Source organism: Nannobrachium achirus (genome assembly GCF_963921795.1).
Source record: "Nannobrachium achirus genome assembly, chromosome: 12".
NCBI classification, from domain to species: Eukaryota; Metazoa; Chordata; class Actinopteri; order Myctophiformes; family Myctophidae; genus Nannobrachium; species Nannobrachium achirus.
Window position 1 is genome coordinate 28225444 of NC_137832.1, and position 26345 is coordinate 28251788.

Below are 26345 nucleotides of genomic sequence, written 5' to 3' on the forward strand. Positions count from 1 at the left end.
GCACTTGCGCACGCATGGAGCCTGTTCTCATTCCTAGCTAGCCTCTGCTGCTCTTCAGCCCGTCCGCCCCCACTATAGCCGAGGTATTTTCAATCACTGGTAAGTAGACGAAATCACGTCTTTTTCACCCTTTTAACGCATTCACGCATTCACACATTCACGAGAGGCCCGTGAATGCGTTAAAAGGGTGAAAAAGACGTGATTTCGTCTACTTACCAGTGATTGAAAATACCTCGGCTATAGTGGGGGCGGACGGGCAGGAGAGCAGCAGAGCCTCGATAAGAATGAGAACAGGCTCCATGCGACGCCACTTCCGGTCTGCGGCGAGTTCAAAGCGTGACGTAACTCTCTTATATACACTCTGGGTTAGGGGTAGGGTTAGGGGTAGGGTTAGGGTTAGTTAGGGTTAGGGTAAGGGTTAGGGTTAGGGTTAGGGTTAGGGTTAGGGTTAGAAGTCAATGTTCGGAATGGCGGTGTTTCGGAATGGCGGGGTGTAACCGTAGATCTGCTATTTTTGAAAAATCTTGGAAATCTGTTCAAGTCTTTGAATATTTCGAATCCTTCTAAGGTTTTTTGAAAAAAACTGTTTCTTTGTCAGTAGTGCTCAAAAACCTTTTCATGTCAAGGACCCCCAACATGATATGTATTTGGCCACGGACCCCCATCTCAAAATATTTAGTTCCAGGGACCCCCCGAAGCAAAATCTTTGTCACAAATGTTCACTTAAAAAATAGATATATTCAAAGATTTCCACGACTTTTCAAAAATAGCAGATCCACAAGCGATGTGAGCTTGTATATCTGCTATTTTTCAATAGCTAAAGTATAAAATAATTAAGGCCCCTCCACCTTGGGCCCTAGTAACTCAGTCCCACTCCCCCCCCCTTGTGACGCCCCTGCCGACAGTATGTGTCTGTGGAATGTGTCCCAAGGGACTATGCATGGCGCAGGGGCGTCCTCTTCCCTCTGTCGAGCATAAAACTGACAGCATACCAAAACATCTCAGGGGGGTGGAGTAGCGGAAGGTGGACAGTTCCCTACCCCTGCAAGCTGGCCCAAGATCCTCGCTTACCCCCATTCCTTGTTCTTTCTCGGCAGCCAAAAACAACAGATAACATGTTCCAAACACTTTTGAAATATTGTCTTATCCTGTCATTTGATATGTTTGATGGTTGTTTAATCATGTCTAAACTATAGCAATTGCTTGGTTCCTGTAACCTAAATCCTACTTAGACAACATACTGACTTGATATGGCCATATTTGGGATTGGAGTGCAACTGATATTACATAAGCCAAGTGTGCTGTGTGTGTAGTTCATGTGGTAAAATGGTTAATAGTTTTATGTGTCACTGGCTGTGTGAATCAATAAAGTGCCAACAGTAAATTGTACCCTGCCTGGAGTTCCAAGATATCTTTTCACCAAACTTGAAGGGAATGCTGTTCTAATTTCTAAGCCCAAAGCGTGCTTTTTGTGATGTATTTGTCCTGGAGATTTGTCCTCTCATTTCAAAACACATTTTAAATTCCCTGTTGGTCAGTGGTGCTTCCAAACCAAATTGCATCACAGACAATACACACATCTTCTTGTAAATGCAAATTACATTTTCTTATTTAAAATGTAGTTTTGACGTTCTTATTGGAATGATATTTTAGACTGTGTTGTGTTGTGTGATATGCTGGTGGGTCTTGGTTAAGGAGCAATTTAAAAAAGGCAAGAATGAGCATGATTCAACAAAGAATATAGAGAAAAAGAGACATACGTATGCAGCCAGCCTACAGTACATTGATTATTTATACACACAGGGACAAAGATACAGCTGTCAGAGGGTTACAATCCATTGGATGACAGGTGACAGGGGTAGGTTGCAAAGACATTCCAAAGAAAGGGAGAAATTGGTACAGAACCAGCAAGAGCATAATAATTATGAAATAATAATGCCAAGGATATCATTATTGTTTGAGGTGGCAATAGTGGAGCACGGTTAGTACACGAGGAGATTGAGTTATTTGAAGTCACGCATGCAAAGGCTACATTTCATATTCTGTTGAAGGACTGTGTCGATCTATGCAAATCAGTTATCTTCTTTGAGTGACACGGACACGATCATACAGTGAAGACTAAATTAGCTTAGGATCTGTTTGATGTTTCCCTAAAGCAGTACTTACACGTGTATGCAATAACAGTTTCCAGCAGGGGAACAAGATTAATCTTGAGATTTCAAGGCCGGAGTGACACGTTATGCAACACAAAACTACAGAAGGAAAAATACATTGCGACCTTCACATTCCAAGTTGCTCGTATTGTTTTGCACTCAGATAAACAAAACAGATAAAGTTTGGATGGAATTTTTCTTTGAGGCTTACCTCCTTACAGTCCTGAGTCGTGACCGAGGAGCCATTCGTTTAGCAAAAGATCAGGGTATCCTTGCCCTCCTCTGTAACAGCAGTCACTTACAAGAACCTACTGTAAGTTGAAGTGATCCTTGACACCATCACTGCAACACAGTCCTATAAATCCCCTAGGGCTTTAAATAACCCTCGCTGAGAACAAAGGCCACAGTGCCTCTGCACTCGAGGATGACAAACAACCCCCTGGTTGCACATATCACATCTGACATTGGACTCACCCTGATGTTCCTTGGTTAAAATGGGACTTTAAAGAACATAAACAGGAGTGTGATTCAAGAGCTGGGGTTGAGTCCACTCAGCATACAAGCCTTCAGACGCTTGGAAGTGTGGCTACATCAATAAACCTAGTCTAATGGATTACAGATTGACTTTGACTTATTTCCGTCATGCACCCCTAGGTTGGAAAATGATCGAAGTTGGCCCCGGAAGCATTAATTGTGTTGTTCAGGTGAGGTAACTCATACAGATTCAAAATCACTGTCTCAGGAAATCCTCAATGAACATAAATGTGCGTTTCCCATTTATGAATCATAGAGTAATGATAGGTATGACACAAAATGAGTCCTTTTTGATATTTGGTGCACATTATACACAATGTAAATGGTAATTAAACTGCAATGACTTATTCAAAATGTAATTTTATTGAGTGAAAAGCCACCTGTGTTCTACTCACCGCCAGTCACATGTACTTGTAGGCTAGACTAGTGGTTCTCAACCTTTTCATGCCGCGACCCCCCAAAATGATCATATTTCTTTGTATAGTTTGTTGATTACTTTTGATTTTAGGCATTAGAAGTCCTTATGTTGTCACTTCACTGGCATCTGGGGGACCCACAGGTTGAGAACCACTGGCCTAGACCACAAAACTACCTTAATCTTATACTGTAATTTTGTTCCCTAGAAAAATCCAAATTTCAAAACATTTTGTTCCCAGGTATCACTTAATATTTACAGGTTGTATCACAGTAAATAAGATTGTGGACGTCACACGATATTGAACCACAGAAGCCCAGTTCAATTTAATCCCACATCCACTGACATCATTATGGTAGATGTGACTAGATGCTGACTGAAGTTCCCGGGCACTACTAATGGGTAAAACATTTATTCAACTGTATTCAAGCACCAGAGGGTTCAAAATGGTATATCTGTCTAATTCTAATTTGCCTCATATATGGAGTTTTACAGTCTCAGACAAAATAGATTTGTCAAATTAAACATATATACTATACACCAGGGGTAGGCAACCTTAGGCACGGGTGCCAACATTGGCACAGGGAAGAGTGATCACCGGCACTGGTAGAAGTGTGAGAGAGAGGATTTTTATTTTAAAAACAAATCTTTTTCTTTTTTAACGTGGTCAATTAAATGAAGTTAGCTCATTTATAGCAAATAACATCTTGCACAAAATGTTACATTCATTAAAACTCTGAACTCTGACTGTGGAGGGAGTCAGGGAGACAGATGGGTTATTGCTCTGGGTCTAATGATCGTTATAACAATGTCCTGCGAATCAAAATATGCCAAAATATTTGTCATTAAAAAAAATAAAAAACGTGGTCAATTAAATGAAGTTAGCTAATTTATAGCAAATGACATCTTGCACAAAATTCTACATTCATTAAAACTCTGAACTCTGACTGGGAGCTCTGGGTCTAATGACCGTTATGTCCTGCCAATCAAAATATGTCAAAATATTTTTCATTAAAATGTATGTTGACATGGCACGCTGACATTCTAAAAAATAAAAACATGGCACTTCATTTCAAAAAGGTTGCTGACCCCTGCTCTACACTATAAATGTAACATAATCCACTTTTGATGAACATAGCCATCTGTATCAAAAATATGAGTTAAAACAGCTACCAAAACACATACAGTATTTCCCAAGCCTCTCAGATTCCATTATTTACACTGTAAAATCACACCCGTGTGAAGTGGAGCTGTGTGTGTGTGTGTGTGTGTGTGTGTGTGTGTGTGTGTGTGTGTGTGTGTGTGTGTGTGTGTGTGGATCATGTGTACCGATTTTTGTGACATTTGAAGAAAATATGTAGGAAAAGGAGCAAAAAGTGTGTTTTGGAGAAAATTCAAGATGGCGGAAAATCTATCATGGCGCAAATGGGCGTGGCCTATATGGGGAGATGCGTCATGACCCAAGGAATCCAGGGAAAAAAATATTTTTAATTTTCCGACCTACGGTTCAAGAGTTACAGGCCAAAACGTAAAGTGGGGTGTTATGGCGCCACCATGCGGCCAAATGACACAATTATTTTTTATTTAATCCTTGAAATCATTATGAACCTCCTCTCCAAGTCTTGAAACTCTAGCCCCTATGGTTTGCGAGAGACAAATAATTGAATGTGAGTTTTTGCGATTCCCATTATAAGTCAATGGGGAAAATTAATTCACTAATAAATTAATATCAATTAAACTATTGAACCTTTCTCTTAGCAAGTTACTAGCCCACGATTCCCGAGTAAGCCCGTCGATTTGACATATGGCGCGAGTGTGTGGTGGCAAAACTGTGGGACTAGTAGCGTGCCGAAGTTTAGGAAGTTCAGGCTACATACACACAGACACACACACAGACACACAGACAGACAGACAGACACACAGACCCACACAGCCACGTATAGGGAGCCTGTGTTTCACACAGCTCCAAAAATAAATATAGGAATCCGAGAGGCTTGTGAATTACACCAAATGTGTGTATACATAGTCAGTGATAAATCTGTCCTTAGCCGCCATGGAGCAGTTCAGTCCAGCTATCTGTGGTCACCAAGTCTTTTCCTGACACATGACCGGAGAAATGTTCTAAACATTTATCACAAGACAGACTAGTAAAGTCTTCAGAGATTTTACTGAGTGTGGGAAGTCATAAAATTGTCCCACAACAACTGTGCATTGTCGAATGCGTAGGTGGGGCCACTGGAAAACAATAACCAGCAAGACTCAAAACAATATAGAACTTGAAACAGAAATCAAGAAACCCGGTTTTCTAATATCACAAACTAAAATTAGATGGTAATTTCCTGTTTTCTTCCTTGCTTGACTTACTCAACATACATAATCATCACACCCTGTGGAGAAAGCACATTCCACTTGGGAGTGAGTGTTTATGTTCTTAAATGCAATGACATTGATCTTTCCTGCAGCTGGTTTCTGTAACTCCCACGTGAGCTATGGAAACGGCCTGGCCTTTCCATGAATGTCCCTGGGGTTAACTCTATACATTGACCCCAGTGGAGACAGCCTTTCTTGCCACCATTGTGCAGTCATACTGTAAACAGGGGTGTCACAAGGGGGGGGGGGGGGGGGGGACTGAGTTACTAGGGCCCAAGGTAGAGGGGCCTTAATTATTTTATACTTTAGTTATTGAAAAATAGCAGATCTGCTATTTTTGAAAAGTCATGAAAATGTGTGCACAATGGGGGGGGGGGGGGGTCCCTGGAACTAAATATTTTAAGATGGGGGTCTGTGGCCAAATGCATATCATTGGGGATCCTTCATATGAAAAGGTTTGAGCACCACTGACATAGAAACATACGTTTTTCAAAAAACCTTAGAAGGATTTGAAATATTCAACGACTTGCACAAATCTTCACTATTTTTCAAAAATAGCAGATAGCCTATACAAGCTCACAGCGGTGTGAGCTTGCAAAGCAGCAAAGAATATAATATTTCCAGTTCAACAGCTGCTTTTTCTGAATTCCCCTCCGAATATAAAACATCTTGGCCTTTCCATGGATGTCCCTGGCCTACTACACACTGACCCCAGTGAGTGGAGACAGGGTCCCTTGTTGTCACCATTCACAGTTCCACTGTTGCTTTACCTGAATTCCCCTCCAAATATAAGCATATACAAACCAGTAAGACTCCTTAATCGGGAGATAAGCGACCGTCAGGTCGCAGCGTGATTTTAGGCCAAAATGTGTAGGAGCAGTGTCCAAAAATGTGTTTGAAAAGAATCGGCCTGAGGGTGGGGCTATATGGGACAGATCCATGTTGTAGAGATGAGTGTAGACATACTGTGTACCGATTTGCGTGATTTTAGGGCAAAATCTGTAGGAGCAGTGTCCAAAAATGTGTTTGAAAAAATCGGCCTGACGTTGGCGCTATATGGGACAGATCCATGTTGATGACATGAGTGTAGACATACTGTGTTGCGATTTGCGTGATTTTAGGGCCAAATCTGTAGGAGTAGTGTCCAAAAAGTTGTTTTAAAAAATCGGCCTGAAGGTGGCGCTAAATGGGACAGATCCATGTTGATGAGATGAGTGTAGACATACTGTGTACCGATTTGTGTGATTTTAGGGCAGAAATTGTAGGAGCAGTGTCCAAAAATGTGTTTTGCAAGAATCTGCCTCATGGTGGCGCTAGAAGAGGGCCATGTGAGAATTGATGGGTGGAGGTTGTGGTTTGGCAGCCAAGGAGTGTGTGTGCAAAATTTGGCATGGATCGGGGCAACGGTTACGGATATATGAGCAGGGCAAAAGTGTGACGTGTGACGTGTGACTGACGGACTGACGGACTGACGGACTGACAGACGGACAGCTGGTCGAGGTTTTGACAGTAACTGCGACCTGACGGTCGCAATCACAGCAAAGGTACCATATTTTATCAGACAAATGTGCTGTGGTGCACAATTTTAGATTCATAAAAAAAATGATTCATGGCCGTGTCTGAATCCTGACCGATATGCTATAGCAAGACTGGAGGAAGAAATCCCTGTTATTTATCATTAAAAGGGAGAGAATTATGTATTACTCAAACTGTCAGTTAGACGAAGTATAAGCTTTATCAAACTTAGCAGTCCAGGGAGCTGTTGTGTTGTAGGATTTTGGTGCAGGGGAAAATTGATCACGCAGTTTGCAATCACCAAGCAAGTCGACTGCAAAATTACACCTGCCACCACACTTATGCCTCAATCTCTGTACGCAACGATCACTACACTGTGGAACGTCTTTAAAAGGATCCCTGGCTAATAAGCCTTATAGGCCTTAATTCAAGGGTCTTCAACAAGGGGTCCGGGACCCCTAGGGGGTCCTCAGAGTTACTATAGGGGGTCCTCCAAATCGTTGTGTGAAAGAAACCATTTTTTCTCCTTTTTTATATCAACCACTTGAATTCCAGCGTCCATATCCTGAGAACTTTAGCCAAAAATAGCTGATCTACAAGCTCACAACGCCTCGCGCTGTGAGGTGTTGTGAGCTTGTACTGTAGATTGGCTATTTTCGGCAAAGACGTTTGGCGTAGAGGGGAAGAAGAGCAGACCAAGTAGAGAGTGAAATGTCAAGTTACGTATTGACGGAAACAAATTTACCCTTTTAACTGTGTGTGTGTGTGTGTGTGTGTGTGTGTGTGTGTGTGTGTGTGTGTGTGTGTGTGTGTGTGTGTGTGTGTGTGTGTGTGTGTGTGTGTGTGTGTGTGCGTGTGTGGGTGGGTGTGGTGACTCTAGTGTAATGTAATGTAATGTATGCACTTGACCTGTATGTCAGCACTGTGTTTTTGGCACTATTCGTTGTAATTTTTCTTTCTTTCTTTCTGTTTGTCTTGTCCTGTTGTATGTTATGTAGCAGCCTGCATGTCCAAGACAAATTTCCCTCGGGACTAAATAAATTAATCTTGAATCTTGAACTGTGATTATTATACAATATACATTTGTATTACAACTATCCTAATTATAATGCACTATAATGGATTATAACTGTGATTACAATACACTATAAACTTTACTTTATAGTATAAAGTATTAATATATTACTATGCTACCAATAATACACTAATAATATATTATAACAGTGATTATAACACAATAGAATCTATTATCATGTAACTATATCCTGTGGTCTAAATGAAAGGTCAGTGAGTGATCCGTCATTATGAAGTGTTTGGCCCTATTTGGTCTAGATCAGACCTACTCTGGATTGGATACATTTTAGTACCACGTTTAGTACCACTTTCACACCACTCTACCCAGGTCCTTGTTGTGGAAAACCTGGCACAAGTGGGCGGTGTGGAGTGGTGTGGTGTTAGTTGGGCCACGTCAGTAGAAAAGGGGCTCTGAGAGCTAGCTCCCTTAGAGCAGGGGTTCCCAAACTCTTTTGGCTCAGGGCACCCCTATAAATATTCTTTTCATCCGAAGCACCCATACACTATATTCATAATTTCCACTCCCAGCACCTCATATTTATAGCATATTTTAGTGATTATGTTGCGAGGAAAACATTGAGATAATAGCCATTTTGGCTAGAACTGACTGAAAATAAAGTTTTATTTCAAGTTCAAGTTTAAAATGATACTAAATATTGTGTCCAAATACATTCCAAAAAATATCAAATTATCTCGCGGCACCCCTGGACTGCCGTCATGGCACCCCAGGGTGCCCCGTCACCCACTTTGAAAACCCCTGCCTTTAGAGGAGCAAGTTACGGCCGGGTCTTTTGCGTGGTCGTTGCACTATTGTAGAAGTATTATAAGATGACTGCCATAATAGTCCAGACCACTTCTTTAACTACCACACCATAGTTGGCAGCTGGTTGGCAGGGGAACCATGTTGGGTTGTATGTGAGGTGAGTGAGTGGCACCACTGGGGCTCAGATGTCCCAGAGTAATCAGCTGCACTGTCCCCAGGTCAGCCAGGTCCTTCAGATGCAGTATGCTGGAGCTATATGGTGTGGAGCAGAGGTTGTACACTCACTTTTCAGCATCTCACTACAGCATACAGTATGTTATTACAGCGTGACCCTGTAGGAGGAAGAGCCTCCTGCAATGTCTGTGCGCGTGTGTCCATGGGGCCCCCAGATCAGATCAGATCAGATCAGCGACAACTTTTCATGGTTTGTACTTTACAAAATATCTATCTGGTTCTATGTGGTTCCCTATATAGCATCCTTTAAAATCGCCCTGAAAAACCACTTACAGGTGGCAGCCATTCGCAACTGTCAATAACAAACCTAGCCCAGCCTCCCCTGACCCTCCTTTGTATTTACCTACTGTATATATTTTTTGCACTGTTTATTTTATTTTTATTTACTTTTTTTTTTTTACTATATCTACTGCATAGTACTGTGTTCTATTCGTCTGTCATTCAATGTTATATTAGATACTTCAATGGTTTCCTATGGAAATAAGCTTAGTCTTTTCTAGGATCTCTTTTTAGTTGACCTTGTACCAGTGAACTGTACCGTCATGAAACTGTACCCTTTTCTATGCAAACTTCTAATAAAGTCTTCAATCAATCAATCAATCAGTCAGTCAGTCAGTCAGTCAGTCAGTCAGTCAGTCAGTCAGTCAGTCAGTCAGTCAGTCAGTCAGTCAGTCAGTCACAAACTTGACCTTTCACTCTGTACTTAGTCTGCTCTTTTTCCCCTCTACACCAAACCTCAAGCTCATAACGCCTCGCGCTGCGAGACGCTGTGAGTGAGCTTGTAGATTTGCTATTTTCGGCTCAAGTTCTCAGAATATGAACACCAGGGTTCAAGTGGTTAATATATATATAAGAAGATAAAAAGTTTCTATCACTCAAAGATTTGGAGGACCACCTAGGGGTCCCGGATCCCCTGTTGAAGACCCCTAGCCTATACAATTGTTGTTACACTGTATTCTGTAGGGTGTAGGCTATGTTGCTGTCTGTATAGTTATAATACTGCTGTATTGTAAAGTCAGTTGCCTCATCCCTTTGAATATGGACTGAAATAACAATTCCAACAACAGGGCGTCAGGGTCATGCAGGAGTAAAGTTCCTGCCAGTGCCCACCACCACTGCAGAGACTAGGGTTTAAGTCCTCTATCCTCTATGCGTCCCAGTAATTTACTGATTTATTACACTGAGGATGTTGCTGTGCACATATTGCCTCGCTCACGGGTCTCCCACTGTCAATTTCAATGCTCTGAGAAGAGTGGCCTCGTGAATAATTTGAAGAGAAAAACTAAGTGCTTATGACACTGATCAAATTTAAAATAACATGTTGTACACCAAAGCACTGAGCCAAGAGAAATTACACAAAAAATAAACCTTATAATTCCATTTTCTAGACCCTCTCGGGAACGATGCGAGTCGGGAACGATGGAAATGCATTCCCCACTTGGTTATCGTCGTTGCCGGGGAACCGTGTATGTCCAAAAGCGTTTGTTTTGTATTTATCATTTAAAAAATGAACTAAACTAGTGAAAACAGCAGATCTACAAGCACACAACGCCTCGCGGTGCTTGTAGATCTGCGACGGCCTTGTATGATGAAGCAGGGCTTTACTTAGCGAAAAAACGTACAAATTTGAAACTTGGAGATACAAGGTTTCTGCCCGACAGTGACGTTATGCAATACCTGTTGTTCGCGGTTGTCAGCGTGCCTGTTGTAACCATCTATCTGTGTCCCTTTTATGGCCATATATGGAGTTCAGGTCAGTCTATGACACCAGTACTATGACTTATGAGATGGGGGTACTCCATTGGCCTATATGGTGATTTTTGGTTTTATCAATATTTTTGAGGAGTGCTAACCGCTCCTATATCTGGCTTTGTGTGTATGTACGTATGTATAAGTATACGGATATGGATGGAGATAACTGAGACTGACATCACGGACAGAATGGCCCATACAAGGACTCAACTCGACGCCTCACCACACTCACTCGGGTTCTCGTCGATGTGTGTAGCAAGTTTGAAGTTAGTTGTTGGTCCCATATATCTATCTATATTGCCTATATGGGTGTATCGGTCGGATCAGTGGTTCTGGACATGCACCTATTTGACCGACTTGACACCGGGCATGGCACTCCATGGTCATCACCGACGCAAGTGCAGAATTTATGTCTCGCCCAGTTCTCGAGATACGTGCACTAAAGACTCACGAACAGGCAAGTGGATGGACGGACTGACAGACAGACAGAGATTTCACACATTTATAGTAGGATGTAGACTGACTGGACAATAAATCAAGGGGTAGATTATTACAAACTGTGTCAGGAAATTATATTCAAATGCAAGTCTGTGGCAAAGAGGAATGCAATTTTTTTTTAAACTAAAGCAATATCGAGTGACATGACAGGATGACTTAGGAACCCTATCTGTGAGTTTGTGCAGAAGTCTGACTTCCAAGAAATAGCAAGCCAACGTGGATAAACACTTTGTTTAGTTGGAGGCTTATCTAATATTTAAATAGTCAACTGTTGCTCTTTGCAAACTTTGTAAATTTAAGATAACATAGGAGAGAAGCTAAAGCCAGATTTCTAAAGATCAAATAGTTGGCAATTCCAAATGTAATATCTGTCAAGGTGAAATTGGGGGGGGGGGGGGGGGGTCGCCAGAGGACAGTGAAGTGAATTTTAAGACCCTTTTAATGCCAAAAAAAAGAAAAAAGAAAAGGACCATATGGCATCAAAAGTAATCAACAAACTATACAATAAAAACTGATCAAACATTGGCTAAATTGTCAAATAATATAAGGCAAATGTTGTGAAAATAGCAGATCTCAGAACACCTGGTGTTGCGAGGCATTGTGAGCGTGTAGATCTGCTATTTTCACTACATTATCAGTGGAACCGAGACAAAAAAGAAAAAAACACTTGGACTCCTACAGTCCAAGTTCTTATCAGGGTGGGGGGTCTCCAGTTTGAGTTTGATTATTTTGGGGGGTTATGGCCTGAAAAGGTTGAGAATGAGAACCACTGTGATAGATAGATAGATAGAAAGATAGATAGATAGATAGATAGATAGAAAAAAATAAAATAAGAAATAAAATGTAAACTGCTGAGCCACTTCCGAACACGTCTACCCTCAAGGAGCGACAAAAACAAGTTTTTGTCTGTATGAGTGTGAAGCAGGGTGTTCCTAAAAATAATTTGTTCTCAGCTAACCTCCCCTGGGTAAATAAAAAGGTTAAAAAGTCACACCCAATGTGAAGTGAGCGGTGGTCGTGCTTGCATAACGTCTTCAGACTAGGATATAGGTCTAGGATGTAATTGGTGATGTAATACAGGCTACAGACACACATTGCTAAGGCAAAACGCTGAGGAAAAAGTGGCTACAGACACACGCACATCCACTCTATGGAGCGGTTTACCACCGAAGCTGAAATATTATCCTACAGTGTTAATTTTAGCACTTGTTGCTATTAAGCAATCACTTTTACCCTATTTCTATGGGACCTTTCAATGCAACAGTGAAGTTGTAAACAGAGCAACAGAAAACCCAAAGGCCTTTTTGACATTTCAGCTTCAAGATCAAACCTAAAGGCCTCAAACAGAAAAGAAAAAAAAAGAAGAAGAAAAAAGAAGCCTCAGAAAGAAATTCAGAAACCTATCAAACAACTCACTTCTTCAATATAGTGAGTAAATCAAAAACACAGTAAGGGAAATGCCTCTTGTTTGTTTGGGTGCTGTCTCACCATTCTGTCCCCATGCTTCCAACTTCCTAAGGGTGTAGTCAACATGGCCTACTCTACACTATATGCTTTTGTGTTAATAATTACAAGCATATCTTCTGTTTAAAAGGAAACAGAAGACATTGTACAAGAGTAAGCATTAATTATTAAATAGTTTTTCCTTTTCCACTCAGCATGCAGGATACAATGTGTAAGGGGGCACATAAGATTGGTAGCATCTTTGATGACCAGTCCAAGTGGAGGGAATTTCATGTGGAGAATTTATGGTATTCAGATCTGTGAATACATTTGATGTGTTGTAGAAAAAAAGGAAAGAATAAGAAGATCTGTACATGAGAATAGTTAAAGGACAGGTACCTTACCTGAATTAGGAACATAGAGAATGACTACCCTGCAGATGTTATGGTTGATGCTGGCACATTACACTGAGGAGTAAAGCAGTGAGTCAAGCCAGTAGACAGAGGTTAGGCATTGCCCACATGCCCTTTTTTAATTGATCATTAAAGAGCTTTTGAATTGTTTGGATATTTCGCCCCCATTAAGGTGATGTGTTTGTCCCAGCACTGTAAATAACAATTAGTCTTGAGTCTGCCTTCCTACCAGGCTACCACCACCTTATTATACAGTTGTTTCTGTTTATAGAACCGTCCGTGTGTGTGTGTGTGTGTGTGTGTGTGTGTGTGTGTGTGTGTGTGTGTGTGTGTGTGTGTGTGTGTGTGTGTGTGTGTGTGTGCGTGCATGTATAGATTGGACCAATATCTCTACTCACGTTGTTCCAGTTCCAATTAGTCTGCTCCAGTCTTCTCACTTCGTTGTCATCACTTCCAATTTAACGTGTGTCTCCTGATTCTGAGTTCTCTCCTCTCTTAATTAGGAGCAGGTCACACAAGAAGGAAACAGTGCCCTCTTGTGTTTGATATTGAGATGCTCAGTGCCATCGTGTAACAAATTATGACTGGCCTTTGTTACAAGCAAGCAGGCAAGCAGCAAGCAGATGCCAGAAACGAAGTGAAAAATGACAGTGATCATGGTGTGTAGGCTACTATTAATAGGTCCCAGGTCCCACAGGCTGGATGGACGGCTGTGCTGTCATTGGTAGAGTTACAAGTGTGTCAAACGCAAACGCATAAAGTATTGGCATCAAAATGCACTTAAAGTACCAAAAATAAAAGTAATCATTATGCAGAATGTTGACTTCCAGTTTCAAGTAGCAGTGGAGTAGACCTATAAAATAAAAGTATTGTTAATTGGATATACTCAAGTAAAGTACAAATAACTAAGTGAAAACAGCAGATCTACAAGCTCACAATGCATAATGTGAGCTTGTAGATCGGCTATTTTCACTACTTCTTAAACATTTGTGTTCTAATATGGAATTTGTTAGATTTTTCTTTGATTTCTTCATGAAATTACTGAAATAAATAATTGTTTTTAATTAATGAAAAATATGTATATATATTTTTTAAATGTTGAAATAATAATTAAAAACAAAATGTAGGAAACAAAAATAGAGGGACCCATAAAAATGTGTCCAAGACCTACAAATGGGTCCCGACCCAGTGCTTGGGAACCAGTGGCTTTACACCACTGGTGGTTGCCTAACAACCAACTATCCATTAGCCAACAGCGTGACCGTCCTTACGAGCTATGGGCTCAACTGTACCACCGAAAGTAAACAGTCCTGTTTTGATTCTGTCAAGCCTCAGTCTGCTGCCTACGCCTAAACCAGCAATGCGTGCGCTGTCATTTTAAATCAAATTTAAAGCTTGGAGGGTTTACATGTAATGTAAGACTTTTTCCTTTAATCCAATTTCTGTCTTATTCTAGTATTGTTGTTTGGTTTAATCCGTGCTCCCACCTTAGCTTGTCAGCTAACGTTTACACACCACTGTCTATTATTTTACGAGTTTAAACCATAGTATCTCTATTATCTGCTCCCCAATGTTGGTCACAAAATAATAAAGCATTGTTTCGTCCAGGGACGTAATTCTATTGATGGATCGATGCTTATCGTTCAGAAACAGAACTGCAGCCTGTGTGAAATATAGAACTTCCGGGAAAACAGGCACACACCATGTTTTTTAGACAAATAAGATAATTATGTATTTTTTTTTGCAAATGTTCTATTCTATATTGTAGCAGATAAAACAAAAACAAATAAGATGTATTATTATTATTATTACTCCTTAGTCCTTTCAAGCTAAGTGTTTCTTCAAACATCATGACTCCAGTTTAATCTCTCCACTTCCTACTTATGTCTTTCTTTAGATACCACCAACGCTCATTCCTTTTAACTACTAGAGTGAAGCTATGCAAAGATGGTGTCGGTATTAGTAATGTAAGGCAGGCACAAGGAATGTAGCCAAGCCACAAGGATCCTCCTGCGATGGCTGAGGATGGCGAGCTGAGCCCAATGGGAGGTCACGCTGATTCATCGGGCCACTGCGGCCGCCAAACCTACAGAAGTTCTGGCCACTCCCAGAGCTTACTGGGCGGCCTGCTTGCTCTGAGGGAAAATAGCATCCTTTTTGATGTTGTGCTCTTGGTGGAGGCTCGCCCCATTCAAGCCCACCGTATCCTCCTGGCAGCCTCCTGCGATTACTTTAGGTAAGAGTTACATATTATCTCTGCTATCTTCACCTGACTACTTGTAAAGGAAACTCCAATGGAGTTATTTCAGCCACCATTTACCTGCTCAATCAATTTGTCTTCATTAGGGGGATGTTTGCTGGAGGGCTCCGGGAGACACAGCTGACAGAGATCCCAGTACATGGTGTGACTTACTTGGCTATGACAAAACTTCTTGATTTCATCTACACGTCAGAGATTGACTTAGATGTAGATAATGTACAGGAAGTCCTTGTTGCAGCCACTCTGGTACAGGTAGGCTTCTCTTACCCCTTTCTTACCTCTTTAGTTGACTTGTTCGTGACACACAACTAACTAACCAAGCTCTGTTTGTTTTCACAGATCGAGGATGTTATCGGCTTCTGCTGCGACTTCCTCTTCTCATGGCTGGATGACAGTAATATATTAGAGGTGGATAGATTGGCTGACATGTATGGGCTGCAACAACTTCAGTCCAAGCTGCACACGTACATCCTCAAAAACATCCAGACGTTTTCTCGGACCGAGGTTTACCGTCAGCTCCCCCCAGATAAAGTCTTCGCTGTGCTGAGCAGCGACGAACTTGCTGTGGACTCGGAGAACGAGGTGTACGAGGCAGCGCTGCACTACCATTACAGTCCTGAGCAGGTGGAGACAGACCAGGTGTGCTTGCAGGTGGGTCATAAATGTGTCCGCTTGACCTAAGCCTCTTGTGTCTGTCTGACTAAACAAGTTCTTTGCAATGTGGGGGTAGAAACTCCTACTGAACATTACCCATAGCTATAGATCATACATGGGCAACTGGCGGCCCAGGGGCCACATGCGGCCCCCACCTTTACTTACTGTAATGCGGCCCGCAGGTTAATACCGGAATACTGATATTATAATTGATTTCAGCTGTTACAATTCTAAACATGACCTGCTTTAATTCCGCCAGTCTATAAGTAGCTTAATGACTAGTATATTAGTAGTACTAAAATGTATTTTTTTATGTCCAATGTATTTGTATTCAGGTTCATAAAGTTAACATGAGTATATAACTAAATGCGTTTGAAATGAAATCAAAATGTTACATTTCAGGATCCAATTAAAAAATAACAAAAAATTATTCAGGATTCCAATTCAAAAGCAGTAAAAATAGCCGATCTACAAGCTCGATGCGTTTTGAGCTTGTAGATTTGCTATTTTTGCTTCTTTTGTATGAGATACTAGAATGACAATGGCCCTCTGGAGTGAAGGTGGAAATATAGTGGCCCTCGCCATCATCAAAGTTGCCCACTCCTGCTATAGATCAATGATGATGTGAAATATAGATGCACAAGTACAACCCCTGGACATGACACAAGTACAGATGACATAGAGACTTACCCCAATCCAACCCCATGATGAATGCCACGTAGAGAGGCATTGGTTACCATTTTTATAGTCTTACTCTTTGGTAAGACCCGTTGGGGTAACGGACCCTGACCTCCCAATCTCAGGGCGGACACTAACTACAGGGCCACTGAGCTGGTTCCAGCATACCTAGTTGCGACCGAAGGTCGCAGTCTACTATGAGAAACGGCACATCATGTCCGTGTCTGTCCGTCCGTGTGCGCTTTTTTACGGTCTATGGGTTTGCCGCTCTGAAATCACGCAGACTCTCAAGCTCTGACATCACTGTGATGTCAGGGGAACCAAATACCCTTTATGCCCATATATGGAGATCCCTTATGTCATTAAAATTAAGCCCATATCTGTGAATATTTATGGTTACCAGGGGTCTCCATATATGGGTAACTGGTCCGATATACATCACTGGCCAGATGGCCATGGCCAAGACGTGGCGCGACTGGGGCGAGGTCGCTTTTCGCCCTTAGGCGTCTTACTGGTAGTAGAGCATGAAATGCAGTTTGTGGTAGCCACCACATTTTTGTGTTCAACTGAAAACGTTGAAGACCCCTGATCTATAGTATAGATGAAAACTTGCTGCCTGTGTCCATTAATACAGTTAGATGATCTATGCTAACCATATCCAATGTCATTTTCTGTCCCGAAGGACAACCTGAAGATGCTTGAGGCTGTGCGTTTCTGCCTGATGGAGAAACAGGTATTGCTAAGGCTGTATGGCCGGCTGAAGGAGTGCCCGCTGAGGGACTCGGTGGCAGCGGCGCTGCGCTACCACGAGCAGGAGATCAGGCAGCCTGTTCTGCAAGTTCCTCTCACCCAGCCCCGCTCCAGCCTCCGCTGCATTGTGGGCTTTGGGGGGATGTTCAACTCCAGATCCCTCTCGGACACAGAAGATCTGTTCCAGGTGTACCACCCGAGCTGGGAGAAGTGGCGCACGCTCACTGCAAATCAGGCTCCACGCATGTCAAACCAGGGTATCGCTGTGCTAAACAACTTTGTCTACCTGATCGGAGGGGACAAGAACACCAGTGGATTTCGAGCTGAGACCCGCTGCTGGAGGTGGGAACAACGACTTGAATCCGTGTTTCTCAAACTTTTACATTTCAAGGTCTCCCCTTAACTCTGACAGTATACAAATGGAACCAAATGGACCCGCTAGGGTCCATTTGGTTCCATTTGTATGCTGTTAGAGTTACAGACTTGTATGGGTAAATTTAGACCCCCATTAAGGTACCCACAAAGTCCCTGGAATCCACTTTGAGAACCACTGACTTAAATAACACTCAGAAGAACTTTTTGTGTCAAATAGTTTGTCTGTATTCTGGAAATATTTAACAATTTAAAATGTTATTATTTGAGATGGAGTGAACGTGTCCGTTTTTATTGGACGAAAGATGAGTCGAAAGATTTGTTTTTGTCTCTCTCTCACTCCTCCTGGTCGGGGCTTGCACTTGATTCGATTTTTAACTCTATTTGCACCCTCTAATCCGCTTACTGCCGATTGAATTTCTTACTAACCTGGCAACGTAGTCATATTTCTACTTGATTGCTTTGATATCCTTTCTCTCTTCCCAGGTATGACCCTCGTCACAACAGCTGGTGCATGGTTAAGCCTCTGCAGCAGCAGCATGCCGACCACTGTGTTTGTGTGGTGGGCGAACATATCTACGCCATCGGTGGGCGGGACTACAGCAACGAACTGGATTCAGTGGAATGCTATAATCCACAGACCAACACCTGGGAATATGTTGCTGCCCTCAAGAGAGAGGTATGTGAGAACAGACATTTTGATTGCACAATACTCTTACAGTCCACCTGATGGTGCTAGAACTCCATTTAAAGTTTAACATGGCCACACAAAAAAAGAAATATAGGTATTGCCATAGAGTTGACATGGCAATGGAAAATGTTGTTCATTTCTTGAAGATTTTTTTTTTAAAATCTCATTCATAAAGCCGTCAAGATGACAAACTATTTCAACAATTAAAACGCAGTCAATACATATATTTAAATGAATAGGACAAAAACATAAAAAGATACCAGATCAGCCACAAACCGAGGTAGGTGATGTGATTTGTGGTCCTATTCCAGGAAGCTGGAAACAAAAAATAAGTTCAAGTTCAGACTGTGTGTGCATGTGGTGACCTTATCGTTTGAGCGTGTCAGATAAGAACTGTAATTTATCGCCTAGAAAGAAGATTAAAAACTGATACCAATCTGTCAATGTCACCTCTGAGAGAGAAGACCTTCCCACTTTATCATAAAGATGCAAGTTTGCTATGATACGTTCCTTAATGATCACCAGTAATGAATCTAAGAGACATATGATTGGTGTTGAGGGGTAAAAGAGTGGTAGGGTTGGCATTTTATTTATTAGAAATGACATCACTATAACCCAGAACTAACGTAAGTGCATCAACAATCCTCATTTTGCAATTTATTTATGTAAAAGAACCACATTTTCTATTGCAGTTTGCTAGTGAGATTGGCATTTAAATTTAAACTTTTTGTCCAGCCAAATACAAAGATACGTAAATCAGTAACAGTCAGTACTTGATCTGTGAGTGGAAGTGGATAGGTGTTATAGTTATACAAAGTTTCAGTGAAACAAAGGTAAATTTGATCTTTTCATGATATGACATGTCCTTGAATAATAATAATAGTCCAGCCTTCCTTCTAGGTGTATGCCCATGCTGGAGCAGTGGTGAATGGCAAAATATACATCACCTGTGGACGCAGAGGTGCGACATACCTAAAAGAGACGTACTGTTTTGACCCAGCTGCCAATGAGTGGGCAGGATGTGCAGAGGGGCCCGTTGAGCGGGCATGGCACGGCATGGCTTCTGCTAATGGACGTGCCTATGTTATCGGCGGGAGCAATGACCAGCGTGGCTACCGCCGTGATGTCCTTAAGGTAGAGCATCTCCATTCCCTGGTGGTTGTTACCAATTGTACGGCACTACAGATCAGTGTTGTTTTTGACAGACATTTTTTATTTAGTTTTAGTCATAGTCTTTTGACTAAAATGCCATTTAGTTGTAGTCACAATTTAGTCACCTGAAAAGTTTTAGTTTTAGTCGACCAAATAACATAAGATTTTAGGCGACTAAATCTACAGTTGATTTAGTCAAATTAAATGTATTTTGGCAGGCCTTGATGGCATCAGAATGACTGATTTTACACTTGGTTGTGTGCTGAAAATAGCCGATCTACAAGCTCACAACGTGTCGCAGCGCGACGCGTTGTGAGCTTGTAGATCTGCTATTTTCAGCACTCAACACCTGAGAGCAACCAAACATAAAATGACTCTCTTCAGCACTAGTCCCTCCCTAACGTTTTAGTCTAGTTTCTATTTTGTTGACGAAATTGTCAATATATTTAGTCTTAGTTTTAGTCCTCACAGCTTAGTTTTTATTTTGTTTTCGTCAATGAAAAAAACACAGTCGACAAACATTTTTCGTCATAGTTTTAGTCAACAAAATCAACACTGCTACAGATGTAACAGAGAGTAATGCGTTTTCCAACTTTTCAGGTGGCGTGCTTCAACCCAGCAGCTAACTCTTGGTCTCTGGTGAGCCCTCTCCCAGCTGGACATGGTGAACCAGGCATTGCTGCGTTGAACAATTTCATCTACATACTGGGAGGGCGCTCCCATGATAAAGGCAGAAGGATGAGGTATGTTCACATATACAACACTGAGACGGACGACTGGACGGACGGGATGCCGTTTGAGGGCCGCATCTCTGGTTTGGCGGCCTGTGTGCTGCTCCTCCCCTCGGCTGTTCTCGCTCAGGCCAAAACCTGGGAGCAGCGCAACAAGGCCCCCTGGGAAGACGTGGAGATGGACAACACGGAGGAGGACTCCAGTGACGACTGATTTGAGTCTTCTTGTAGGGTACTGATGCTGTCCAGAAGCAGCGGTGTTGTTCGGAATGATCGGGGAGCTCAAGACTGTCTGTTAACCCATTTAGAACGGGTATGGTGTATTAATATTTTATGCTTTAACTATCGAAAAACAGCAGATATACAAGCTCACAGCGCGGCACAGAGTGCCGCGCTGCGAGCTTGTAGATCTGCTATTTTTGAAAAATCGTGAAAATTAGAATTTTGACCCGATTCTATAAGTGTCTTTTGAATCCTTCTAAGGTTTTTTGAAAAACTCATGTTTCTTTGTCAGAAATCTGGCTAGCCATCGTCAAATAAAAGGTCCTTTTCACTTAACTGGAGCTCAGTTAGTCTGTTCTTGAGAGACTACTATGTCAGTGGTTCTCAGACTTTTTCATGTGAAGGACCCCCAAAATTATATGTATTTGGCCACGGACCCCCATCTCAAAATATCTAGTTCCAGGGACCCCCCAGAAGCAAAATTTGAGTTACAAACATTCACTTTGAAAATACATGTATTCAAAGATTTGCACACATTTTCACGACAAAAATAGCAGATCTACAAGCACCGAGTGCCGCGCTGTGAGCTTGTATATCTGCTATTTTTCACTGGTTAAAGCATTCAATAATTCTAGGCCTAAGCACTTTGTTCCTCAGCTTTGGAGAGTTGTTGCGTCCCTACATGTTGACCACTTTGACGAGTGCCTCTGAACCAAAATGATAATCTGGGCCTTTTTACTTTTTTTGTTGTTGTTATTGCTAAAGTATAATAGTTAAGATATTTAATCTGTCCACCAATCCTTGCCTAGCACACATGTAAATACCTACATGAATTAAAGGAGCTATAGTCAACTTTTTCTTGAAAAACGGATGCTAAAATAAAAATAATGTTTCGAAAATATTTTATTAAAACATAAGATTCATATATGTGTTTCTATTCAGACCGACACTTTGTTTACATTCTAGTCTATAGACTAGGATGTAAACAAAGTGTCAGCCCTACAATGAAAAAGTTGACTATAGCTCCTTTAATGTTATAGGTGACTCCCCCTCACTTTGTCCCCCTCAGCAGCAATATAGGCTATGCAATTATAACAGGGTTTTCTGGAATACACTTTGCTCATCAATGCTATTTTCCGATTTGATCTTAGACTTGTCAACACTTTTTTTTTTAAGTTGAAAATACATAATGTTTGTCAGACAATACTTTTTCGCCAAAGCATAAAGTAGGTTTTAGGGTGTGGTGGTCACACCTAACTTTGATTATGCCTATGAGATGGATTCTGCCAATGCTTTTCAAACAGGGTTCCCACGGTCATGAAATTCCTGGAAATATTTTGAAATTAGAAAAATATTTTTCCAGTACTGGAAAAGTTTTGGAATTGATCAAGGGTCCTGGAAGGTCCTGGAAAAAATGGCTATGCATTGTCTTTGGTTATTGATTTTGTTAATACCTAGTATGAAATGACAAATTCAACATTGGTCAAATTGTCAAATATTAGAGGAAGAAATTGTGAATAGATCGGCTATTTTCACAATAAAACCGTGTTATACAAAATTCCTCTACTCTTAGTGCTCGTCAGGGTGCCGTTCAAATATGATTATTTCGGGGGTCACGGCCTGAAAAGGTTGAGAACCACTGGCATACACTACCTGTCTTTAGGCATTGCGCATAGGAGTAAGCGACTCGTTATTGAGCTGAATTACTGTTGTATAGTCCTGGAAATTGGGTTAAATATTCTGGAAAAGTTTTGGAAATTAATTGGTAAAAATGTGTGGGAACCCTGCATTGAAAAGCATTGGCAGAGTCTGCTGCATAGGCCGAATCAAAGTTCAGTGTGACCGAACCCTTAAGACTATTAATTGTGGCTGTGTCATTTTGTAATGTCCTTAACAAGCTAATTGAATTGTTCAATTCTGAGCTTGAAGGATAATCTGTTGGTGTTTTTTACCAGTCTTATCCACTAGTGATTATTGCCAAACTATGTGGGCAGTAAAAAAATATAACTTCCGAGTAATCATTAATAATAAATGTCATTGTTTGTGCCTTGTTTTCTCAGTCACATTATATTTGGTTTTGATGGTGATGGGCCTTTACGGTATTGTTCCTCTAATATAAATATTTATAGACTTTGGTCATGTTTAGGTAGCTATAAAACTTAAGGTTCTTCCAAAGTTAAATTAATTGTATAGAAACTGTGTACGAGTTCAGAATGTTGCCTCATTCTATTGCTTATGACATCCATACCACTACTATGCATTATTTATCTGTTACAGAAAGGCCTGGGGAACAATGACTCGATATTTTAATTCAGTGCCACACTTAAGGGTCAAAATATGCAAGTAATGAAGTCGATTCATGGGTAGAGCTTGGAAATTAATAAAAAATAATAATACACTGCAGTTTTCACATGTGATTTCTTTTTCTATTACGTTTCATTCAGAGTATAGGCTTTGGAGGTTTCCCCCCTCCTGGTCTATACCTGTCTCCCAAAGGTTTATGCGGTCCATTTTGTGTAGTGTGTGTACACAGTAAAATGCTCATTGTTAATTTAACTCTGAGCATTTTACAGTGTAGTTGAAAGAGAATATTCCCATTGATCTTTGTGTTTCTCAATTGAACTGAAATGGAAGCCACTAAGCGGGAGTGAGCAGGCAGTGATGGTTGTTGTGTTTTGCCCTTTATCCCGCCCAGTCTCTACCAGTTCCTCTCCATTTGGCCCTATAGTCCATTGACTTTATGAAGCTTGACTGCTGCTTTCCTCTCTAAAAGGCTGTTTCATCTACATCTGTTACCCCCACCAGCCCCAAGTCAGTGCACCCCCTCTCTATTTCACACTGCTGTGCCAGCCCCCATCATGATGTCTGGCTGCAAGTCTGCTCACACTTCCACTGGACATCAACCTGGAACAATATTTATGTTTATGTGTTTGTTAATAGCAGTCTATTCATCCTAAAACTATCACCACCTGGGGGATAATCAAGACATATGCCATGCACTTAGCCTTGCCAGAGGCCTTTACCATCATCTCAGTGCAGGTCGATCTGTTGCTCTTTGCTTGTCCATTATCCGAGCAATTAAAACCCTTAAATTGCCCATTGGTGTAGTGCTGAGCAGTTTAAACTCAGTGGGAGTGGGGGTTTACATTGCTAAGTGCTTGCGCCCTATTCTTGCTGTTTCTCCTGCTGTGAAGGGTGACATAACATTGAGCATAAACAAGGTTGTCCCTACGAATGTCTTTAGAATGGTGGGGAATGAGAAATGTTAAAAGACATCTTGGATGTAGTTCTGCACTTGAAAGGGTATCTTTAATTGTACATCCAACCTGAACCTAGACATCCAGAAACATAGTCCAGACCCCTGCACACCGGGCCCAAAGCACAGCTAAATCACATTGGCTTCCAGACTGGACTCTATTCCCAGTTTGGGCATACAGATTATCAGAATTATCGGTTAGTTTGAGTGGGGGGCTGTTCTTCTTCAAGTACAACCCATCCTATGATTGTTTGATTTCACATCCATTCTAGATACCATAATAATCATGTTCCATAATCGTTTCTACTACTACTACAAAAATAAAGTACAGCTTTGGTCACCTACTCCCCCTTTCAGTCATGGACAAAGATTGCACAACAACCTGTTCTACCTATTTTCATCGTATGACTTGCCAAAAAAAAACTATTTTCTAAGAAGGAAAGCCCTAGTTTGAAAGAACTTTATTTCCTCTGTTAACTGATGCCATGTTTCTTTGTTTACAACGGGCACGTGGTGATTTTCCGATGGCCTTTAAGTCCGAGAGACTTAAAAGCCGAAAGGCTGTTCAAATATGAGAGAGAGAGATTTTCAATGTCACTGAAACTGAAACTATAACATGCCGATTTTCAAGCTCACTGAAACTATAACATATGCCGCTGTTCACCTGAGTTCTCACTCTCAAATTATATAGGCTATGATTAAGCCTGTGCATTCTCCATGTTTCCACCTCAAAATGCTAGTCTTTCTAATGTGCAAGACATTGCTGTGTTCTGATGGTGACACTCTAATCGCACCATTTGTTTCTACATTTGGAATATGTGTTAGTCCTCCACACATGCCATGGTCATGGAAAAACTGTAATGTACCTTTTAATTTGAATCTGATCTTTCACAAACATTGCTCTTAGGATAGCTGGAACGCAACATGTGTTGTTGTGTCTTTGACAGGTGAGATAATTCACTGAAAACCAGGGGGACAAAAAATATCTTCCAGCCCAAAACACAAATATTACATCATGTGACTGTTCCACGTTGCACAGGCAGGATGACTGACTGTTCTATGTAGTAATGCTCAATACCAATGCCACTCTGCTCTCCATTACCCTTTTTCAGCAAAATGTGTAAATAAACTGGCGTGCATCATGCTTCAGCTGGGGGGAAAGGAGAAAGTGACCAGACATCCGGCCCCACTAATGGCTCAAGAGGCCTACTAACTAATGAATTGAGCTGAGTAAAAGCCCACATCACCGCAGAATTGTTCCTGGGGGATGACATATCCCCTCCTCCTCCTCCCATCCTAGCCTTTACGATGGTCATTAGCGGTTCATATCCACCCAGAACAGCCCTGTTTTTCAACTGTGAAAGGAAGCCGACAGCCCCCCATTTTCAGGCTGTTTAACGCTCATTGAGATGGAGAATGATAGTCGTAGCATGTTTTATGATGCCAGTGGGTAAACCTCAGCAGGTGAACCTCCCCCGCCCACACCCTAGCTGTTCAGAGTCACAGTAATAAGGCTCTTTTAATGCATGTTGGGTTGGGACAGAAACTACTGTCATCCATTACATCAGCTAATGGAAAGTAAAAAGAAACATTATGCCTACGTCAGGAAGTACTGTTTTTCAAAACGTGTGTATTATCTTCACTTGTAACCTTAGTTGGATCCTAGATCCCACCCCAGACCGTCCTGGTGCTTTCCCCTCCAGTTAAAATTATTAATATTATTTATTACACTCAGACTACCAGTGAAAACAGCCTTCGGCTGTCTGGCCTGATGGAGACAAAAATACACATTGATTCAAGGTTCAAGGTTGTACTTTATTGTTACGTCTTTGATTACGTTGTTGATGCAAACTACTTGTTAAGTGAACATACTGCAATGCAACAGTATCAAATACCGTACTCAATGTGTCCACTGTTGGCTATTAGACAGCCCATCCAATAGCCAATAACTCAATTATTATGCAGGGTTTAAATAGGTACACATTGGTTTTGTCTATTGATGTTATTAGTTTACTACTGTTACTTTTACCATTGGTGAGGAGTAGGAGTTTTCATACTATTCCTTTTCAAACATTGTTCTGTTTTTTTTCCTGTTTTGTATTTTATTTGTTTTTAATTTATGTTAGAAATAACCAAATTCATTCATTCAATACTCCACATTTTTTGGTCTTGACTTATGAACATGAAAACAAATGTCATTGTCACTCAGATTTAGTGGAGGAAGGAGCCCCTGTAGTGCAGGCGTTTCGGGCAGTATTTTGATGGAATCGTGCACTTTATGAAAGAAGCATGAAATTTGGTACACAGTTAGAACATGCCATATGGAACATTTTTGGCTATAGGGGCATCGCAGATTTGTCTTGGGAAACTTGTGGGAGCCAATCAAAGTTGGGCTCTCATAGACTTTACTATAGA

General features: G+C 41.3%; 1 protein-coding gene across 1 annotated transcript; it reads left to right on the forward strand.

Annotated features, from left to right (window-relative positions):
• The first annotated feature begins 14458 nt into the window (after positions 1–14458).
• Positions 14459–22997, forward strand: klhl22 (kelch-like family member 22). The gene is made up of 8 exons (XM_080739108.1): positions 14459–14579; positions 15062–15400; positions 15511–15676; positions 15764–16075; positions 17439–17848; positions 18365–18557; positions 19470–19703; positions 20322–22997. The coding sequence occupies exons 2-8, from the start codon at positions 15180–15182 to the stop codon at positions 20664–20666; spliced, it is 1881 nt and encodes a 626-aa protein (XP_080595234.1). The 5' UTR covers positions 14459–14579; positions 15062–15179; the 3' UTR covers positions 20667–22997.
• Positions 22998–26345: the final 3348 nt, after the last annotated feature.

Coding starts and splice junctions, on each gene's coding strand:
- klhl22 (XM_080739108.1), top strand. CDS start 15,180: ATGGCTGAGGATGGCGAGCTGAGCCCAATGGGAGGTCACGCTGATTCA. Junction 15,401..15,510: donor GCCTCCTGCGATTACTTTAG/GTAAGAGTTACA, acceptor TGTCTTCATTAG/GGGGATGTTTGCTGGAGGGC. Junction 18,558..19,469: donor TTGCTGCCCTCAAGAGAGAG/GTATGTGAGAAC, acceptor CCTTCCTTCTAG/GTGTATGCCCATGCTGGAGC.